The sequence below is a fragment of the Colius striatus genome, chromosome 2, assembly GCF_028858725.1.
Source record: "Colius striatus isolate bColStr4 chromosome 2, bColStr4.1.hap1, whole genome shotgun sequence".
Classification (NCBI taxonomy): domain Eukaryota; kingdom Metazoa; phylum Chordata; class Aves; order Coliiformes; family Coliidae; genus Colius; species Colius striatus.
Window position 1 is genome coordinate 76,252,532 of NC_084760.1, and position 7,751 is coordinate 76,260,282.

The 7,751-nt window shown below is 37.9% G+C and overlaps 1 protein-coding gene across 1 annotated transcript in view; it reads left to right on the plus strand.

Annotated features, from left to right (window-relative positions):
- Positions 1-2,784, plus strand: part of FEZ2 (fasciculation and elongation protein zeta 2) — a 32,657-nt gene extending 29,873 nt beyond the window's left edge. Inside the window, exon 9 of the mRNA XM_061991135.1 lies at positions 1,445-2,784. Within this exon, the coding sequence (XP_061847119.1) occupies positions 1,445-1,461 (17 nt within the window). The 3' untranslated portion in view covers positions 1,462-2,784. The remainder of the gene's footprint in view (positions 1-1,444) is intronic.
- Positions 2,785-7,751: the final 4,967 nt, after the last annotated feature.

The following is a 7,751-nucleotide window of genomic DNA, read 5'->3' on the forward strand; positions in this document are numbered from 1 at the left end:
TTTATGTATTCACATACTGGTGAATACACTTATAGTAGCTCCTCTCAGTTTGGGGGCATGAAGAACAATATGGGGAGGACCTCTGGGATGGAGTTCATACCAAATTTATAGTAGAAGCTGAGGAAAGCATTGTGCAAAGAGGAATTACCTACTTTTGTTGTTAAGGAGAGTAAGGAGGAATACTGGAAGCAAGAGTTTCTTTAGCAACTTGGGGAATTAATCCATTATGTGTGTGAAATGTTAGCCTGAGGACATACACAGAATCAAGATGTTAGGGGTGGATTGTCTGATATCACATGTAGACACATTATTTGATGATTATTAGTTTCTGCTTCCATTTTTTTTACAGAATTTGAACATACTTCATGTACAGGAATAATTTTAGAATATAATATACTACCAGTATGATACACAAACTGAATAAATCATTCTCTGTACCCCTGCAGGGTTCATTTTTTCCTTAATTTTAGAACACATGTAAGTGTAAATAATTGTGACATTCTTATAACTATTATACATAACAGTATGTAAGTATGTATTTATAGCTGAAATAGATGCCTTGAAAATCAGATGTCCTTACAGTAAACTGTTCTAAGGTACACTTATTGCCAAGCTTTGTGTTCTTTTCCAGTCATCCTTAAAGAGTAATTATGACATAAATATATGGTGCTACAAATAATGATATACATTACTACAGAGTAAAATGCATGGAATATGTCTAGTATTATTTTCTTTTAGTTGTTTTTCTGAATGTAGATGATATGAAAGGAGAGTCATTTTCCATCTTAGCTTGGTCTTAGTAAAGACTTAAGAAAACACATTTTTTGTTTTAATAAAGCAAGAATTTACGCCTTGGTCTATCTTTAAATTATGCCAGTATTTCAAATAGAGGAACATTGATTTTCTTACCTTTGAAGTTTTTGCTTAATTATTACACCTGACTTTTTTATTTGCTTTTGTATTGTACTAGCATTGGTTTGAAAGCTGGATTGCTCAGAGGTTTGTGTCTCACATGTGAAACAGGAATGAGAAACACGTGAAGGACATGTCTTATCTTCCCACTGTGTGGTTGATGTACATGCACCAGGATTAGAAAGTAGAGATAGCATCTCAAATTTTCAGTGCATATTTTTAAAATACAACTACATGCTTCACCTTTTATTTAATGTTCTGCTTGATAATAGAACACCTCAAAAAGCACTGTTTTAAGACATGACCTTTAGTTAACTCATTTCTGGGTAATACTAGTTAAAAGATAGTGGGTTGTGTCAAATATCTTTTGAGAAGAGGATGATATTTAAATTAACCAGTTTGAATTGATTTCTAGATTTTAATGTGTTACTAATACGGTACAATTCAACACTTAATATTTTAGTATATACAATTGTTTCTATGTAGACTAACCTCAGTGAAGTTTATCAAGATGTATTTGGTTCTTTTTCAGTTCTGTGTCCTACATGAAGAGAGCTGCCTTTCAGAATTAGCCATGCTCTTTCCTGTGAAGAGAAGCATTCTGTGGATATAACTCATAATATTTTTTCATTTGGCACTATGTCTAAACCAGTATGCATTTACCTCCTCTGTGTGTGCGTGGATTTTCTGATCCTACAGTAAGTCTTCTGGGCATGACAACTTATCCATTTTAACTTAACAGTGCAATGAACTGGAGCAGGGAACAAGCTTTGTACAGTTTTACTCACATTGTTCAGGCTTTTTAAAGTCTATTTTTACATTGTATAGCATGTAGTAAATCCTTCTGCACATTTTGTTGTTGGAAGGAAAAGTAAACTTTGAACAGTGTAAATACAATAAGCTTAGTTTTAAGGGATCCATATTTAAAAGCATCCTTAGTTCCTTTAGCAAAGATGCAAAAAAGATGATAGTCAGGCATGAACTAGAAGATTCAAGTGAGTTCTTCAGAAAGCACTCCAGAACAGTGGTGGTGGAAGTCAGCATTCAACACTTAACTTTCATTGAACTACACAACAGTATTGTTCATACAGTGAACAAATCCAGATCCTTTGATGGTTTGGCATAGGTAATTAGTGTGTTACCTATCCTTGTTATTTAACACAAACATCCAAATAATGTAATATTTCATATTTGTTTTTATTTTAATTATTAACGTTCACGTGGCTTAGGTGTTCTCTGATATTGCTGCTATAATTATACTGTTTTTAGCAAGTGTTTGATCTTAATGAAAATGCTTCAATATATAAACATTTTAAAAGGCTCTTTTTAAAAAATACATGTACAATTTGAAAAGCTTGCACCTGGGTTCCAAGTTAGTATTATATTGATGCATTTGTTGTTGTGTAAATTTTACTACAAACCTCTCTTGTAAACTGTATGCACCATCTCCTCTGTGATGATGTATCTGCGTTCAAACAGATGAGAATGTATTTTACAAATCCTGTATAAGAAACGTACCCCATAATCTCAACATTAAATACTTGACACATAATTTTGCCAGTCTTAAATATTAGATTTAAATATAAGGAGTACTAATAAAGATAAAGATTTAATTCTTTAATAAAGATCTAGATTTAATTCCTATTGATTCTCCAGATTTATATACTGTCTATGTGAAGGCACTGGAAGGTTCGAAAGAGATGAACATGTCTTGTCTTCAAACAGGTTTTTTCCATTTAAAATCTTCAGTCATTTTGTTAGTTGAAGAGAAATTTGCTCCTGAATACCTTGTGTAACTTATTTCATGTTTAATTTTATCATCACCAAATACTTGTTTTGACCAGTAAAACAGTTTTAAAGTTGCTGTCATAATGCATTCTTTTTTAAAGGCCTCAATATTTTCCTTTTGTGCCTTTTTCAATCAGTAAAGTTTTCACCATAGAATTGTTTCTGCCTCTCCTACCAATGGATACTTGCCAGCCTGCTCAGGAATAAATAGATGTTTTACGTAAGTGTGTCATGTGTGAGGAAGGGCTTTTTTTTCTTCCTTTATTCTATTTCATTTGTCACTTCTCTAACAAGAAACTGCCATTTACTTCTTTAGTTTATGTGTTACGATCTCATTATGGCATGCTTTCGCTGTAGAAATGCTTGATGTTGACTATTTATACCTGGAAATTGTCAAAGAGAATGACCCTGCTTTGCTTCATATTTTAAAGAAAGGTGCTCATGTTGCAAAATACCATGTCTCCAATGACATCAATTCACCGATATTTCGAGCTAATTTTGTGGCTTGAGGTGACGGGGTAGAACCCAAAAAAGAAAATTAAGGGAAGAATTTTTGTTGTTGTTGTTAAAATGCTTGCCAAAGTTTGTGTTGTTAGTTGTAGCGATCTTGGATGACTGGATGTCACAAAATGCTAAAAGTAATAAAGCTTGAGAGAAAATCTAACACAAAAGACCAGAAACAGCTTTAGTGAGTTAAACGTCTGCTTGTATATATCATGCCCCTCATCGGACTAAACAGGATTTCATTATGAAAAGTAACAGTTTAGCCTTGTATGTGGAATCCTGGCATTAAACAACAGGTGTCAAAGGTGGCAAGTACTGTATATATACCTATTTGTGTACATAAAATAAATAGTTCTCAAAACATTTGAATAAAAAGAACCATGCAAATCTGCTTTTCTGGTGAGTTTTATGTACTTCATACTTTCTATTATGCATCCTGTTTCCAGATGCATTATTGAATCTTGCTGGGTTTCTTTTCAGTTTTAGCATGTGGTAGGCTGTAAATGGCCACCCAAGAACAGTTGCTTGACAAATACCCTAGAGAAGAGATTAGGTAAGAATACATTTTTAACAAAATCCATTCCGTTTTTAATATGAAGATTCCTAGGGGCAAAGTCTCCTTAAAATCACAGTTGTGAGATTTTGTGTTACCTGCTTTAATAGCTTTTTTTGCTTTTCAATTAAACCATTTTTCTAGGTTTTAGCTATTTTATTTGATTTAAGCTTATTCACTTACTGGGTAGAGTCATGGTCTGTCTGGACACTATGTCAGAGGTAGTCAAGAGTCCTAGAATTATGTTTTTTTCATTAAGGGAAAACTTGAAAACAATGTCAGTTCCTTTCTGGTGAAAGATAATGATTTAGCTGAACCCTGAGCTACTGTAGATAATTGGTGATAAAGAAAATCTACTGTTGCCTGTGCCGGGTAATTGTAGCCTTTAACTTGGAGTGTTGGTTTTATTGCAGCAGCTCACATCATTCTTGCTTACAGACTGGAGTACTTTGATGTTCCTTTGTGCATGCATATCACTTGGAAACTGCAGCTAGCCCAGAAATTACACTCTCGGTGCTTGGCAACAGTGTTGATAATCAAACATGTATCTTTACACAGCAGCTGCTGCCTCATTTCCAAGGGGACAGTTGAACACAGAGGTTTCAGTTCCTAAAGCTATAGATGTTGCAAAGCCCGCTTCTCTGGCTGTGACAGCAATGGGCAGTGGAGATCAGCAGTTTGCTCCACCTAAAACACCATCTACCCCATTCAGTTGGGCAGGACCTAAAAGTAAATCTTTCTATCAAAGGGGTCTGAGCTTCATCGAAGCCTGAACGTATCAACTCATTTCATTATTCTGCAAAATGTATCTTTTGATGAGGCTGTATTATAACAGTAACACAATCCATGTGGGTTTGGAACTATTTTCTTATTTTAATATCAGTCCTGACTTTTAAAACTTCGCAAGTTACCTCCAGATCTAAAGTCACTCCAGAAACCTAACATTGCCATCCAGTAAAATATGAAATCTCAGAACAAAATGGATCTTGAAACATGTTGGGTGAATGGAGTGTTCTGCTTCTCACAGGGGCACAGCAGTGTTTAGTTTAAGTCAAAGAAGGAACTCTGATTGTCATGTAGGAGATCTACCTGTTCCTGACACTAAGATAATATAATTTAGTCTACAATTTTGCAGATAGAGGTGAGTGCTCAGAAGGTTTTATAGGGCCTGTCTCATGGTGGAGAAATCACAGAATCAGAGAATGGTAGGGATTAGAAGGGACTTTTAGGGGTCATTTAATCCAACCCCCCTGCGAAAACAGGTCAACCTAGATAAGGTAATTTGTAATCTTGTATAAATTCTTTTATATTTTATTGCTGGCATTTGCTTTCTCAGAACATGCTTTTATCTCTTTGCCTATACGCAAATTGTAAAATATTGCTATCTTCTCTGAGGAGAAAAGAGAGGACTAATACCTTCTTCTTTTAACAAAATGTTTTGTAAATTGATAAATCAAAAGCCCTAAAGGCATTTATGTTATTTTATAAATAGAGTAGATTTGAAGGACATCCATTTCTATCCACTTAATATATCTGGGAAAACCAACTCACTTGTCAGCTAGATTATTGACTCTATTGACTTAGTTTGTGATTTTATGCCTTTGTAAATAGCAACACAGTTTTTAGGTATTGCCATATGTGGTATGGTATTCCATGACATTCTGGGTGAGATGATTGACCAGTGGCAGCTCAGCAGACTACATGCCCAGGTAATAAAAGCAATGTTAGACAGAAAGTACCAAAATGAGATCTCACAGGCTTCCTTTCTCCTACCATTAAAGTACTTGGGAGATTACTGAAGAAAATGACAGACAGCATCTCTGCTGCCAAGTGTCTATACACATTCCTCATTCCTCACTTCTTCCAACATAATGACCCATTCATGTTGATCATAGAATCGTAGAATCATAGAATGGTAGGGGTTGGAAGGGACCTTTAGAGATCATCTAGTCCAAACCCTCACTATAGCAGGTCAACCTAGATCAGGTTGCATTGGAACATGTCCAGACAGGGCTTGAAGACCTCCAAGGAAGGAGACTCCACAACCCCTCTGGGCAGCTTGTGCCACTGTTCCGTCACCCTCACAGTGAAATAGCTTTTTTCCTATATTTAAATGGAATTTTTGTGTTCCAGCTTCATTCCATTACCCCTTGTCCTGTTGCTAGATACCATAGAAAAAAAGAGATGCCCCAACCTCCTCACACCCACCATTTAGATATTTGTAAATGTTAATATGATCCCCCTCAGTCTTCTTTCTTCTAGGCTAAACAGGCCCGGTTCCCGCAGCCTTTCCTCGTATGAAAGATGTTCCAGTCCCCTGCTCATCTTGATGGCCCTGCGCTGGACTCTCTCCAGAAGTTCTCTGTCCCTCTTGAGCTGGAGAGCCCAGAACTGGACACAGGACTCCAGATGAGGCCTCACCAGGGCAGAGTAGAGGGGGAGAAGAACCTCCCTTGACCTGCTGGCCACATTCTTCTTGATGCATCCCAGGATGCCATTGACCTTCTTGGCCACAAGGGCACATTGCTGGCTCATGTTTAGTTTATTATCAATCAGGACTCCCAGGACTCTGCAGAGCTGCTCTTCAGCAGTTCGACCCACAGCCTGTACTGGTGCATGGGGTTATTCCTTCCCAGATGCAGGACTCTGCACTTGTCTTTGTTGAACCTCATGACATTCTTCTCTGCTCAGCTCTCAAGCCAGTCAAAATCTCGCTGAATGACAGCACAGCCTTCTGGGGAATCAGCCAGTCCTCCCAGTGTGGTGTCATCAGCGAACTTGCTGAGGGTACACTGTCCCCTCATCCAGATCGTTGATGAAGATGTTGAACAAGACTGGCCCCAGAACTGATCCCCGTGGAACTCCACTGGCCACAGGCCTCCAACTCAACTCTGTGCCATTGATCACCACCTCTTGGCTCTCGTTCAGCCAGCTCTCGATCCACCTCACTGTCCGCTCATCCAAGCCACACTGCTTGAGCTTTCTGATGATGATGTTATAGGAGACAGTGTCAAAAGCCTTGCTGAAGTCAAGGTAGATGACATCTGCTGCTCTCCTCTCATTTAATCAGCCAGTTATGCACTCATAGAAGGATATCAGGTTGATCAAACAGGATTTCCCCTTGGTGAATCCATGTTGACTCCACCGATAACCATCTTTTCCTTCATATGTTCAGTGATAACATTCAGGATGAGTTGTTCCATCACCTTTCCAGGGATGGAGGTGAGGCTGACCGGCCTGTAGTTTCCTGGGTCGTCCTTCCTTCCCTTTTTGAAGACTGGCATGACATTGGCCTTTCTCCAGTCCTGAGGCACCTCCCCTGTCCTCCATGATTGTTCAAAAATGATGGAGAGAGGCTTAGCAATCACATCAGCCAGCTCCCTCAGCACTCTAGGATGCATCCCATCAGGACCCATTGACTTATGAGCCTTAAGCTTGGCCAACAAGTCTTTAACCTCTTCCTCTTCCACCCAGGGCAAGTCCTCTGCTTTCGTCGCCATCCCATTATTCTTGCTGAACTGAGCTTTCCGAGGGTCTAGATATCTTCCTTTCAAAGAGTTTCTCGAAGAATTAGAAGGAATGTCCTAGATGGTGAAATGAAGTGTCTTGTTCCCTTGCTCATGTTCTTATGATCTGGACCTAGCTCAGGACTTGTTGCTTTTTTGTTTGAATGTATTGATAAGTGATAGCTTTCTGTATTAGCTGTTCAATGTCTGGCTCTAACAATAATTGTTGAGGAAACTGTATGAACTGGGAGAACTAGTTACTGGATTTTGTCACCATGCTTTTGTCTTTCTCTTCCATAATCTGCAACAGATACCTGGTTCTGTGGGGGTTCTGCAAAGGTTGGATAGAAACCTCTCTTTGCACTGAATGCTGATTTAAACAGAGCTCATCATTTTGTCGTTCATTTTCCTACCTATCTTTGTGTTTGGATTTTACATTCATGTTATAAATATTAATTTATATTTTCTGTAGCATTGCATGCAAATTT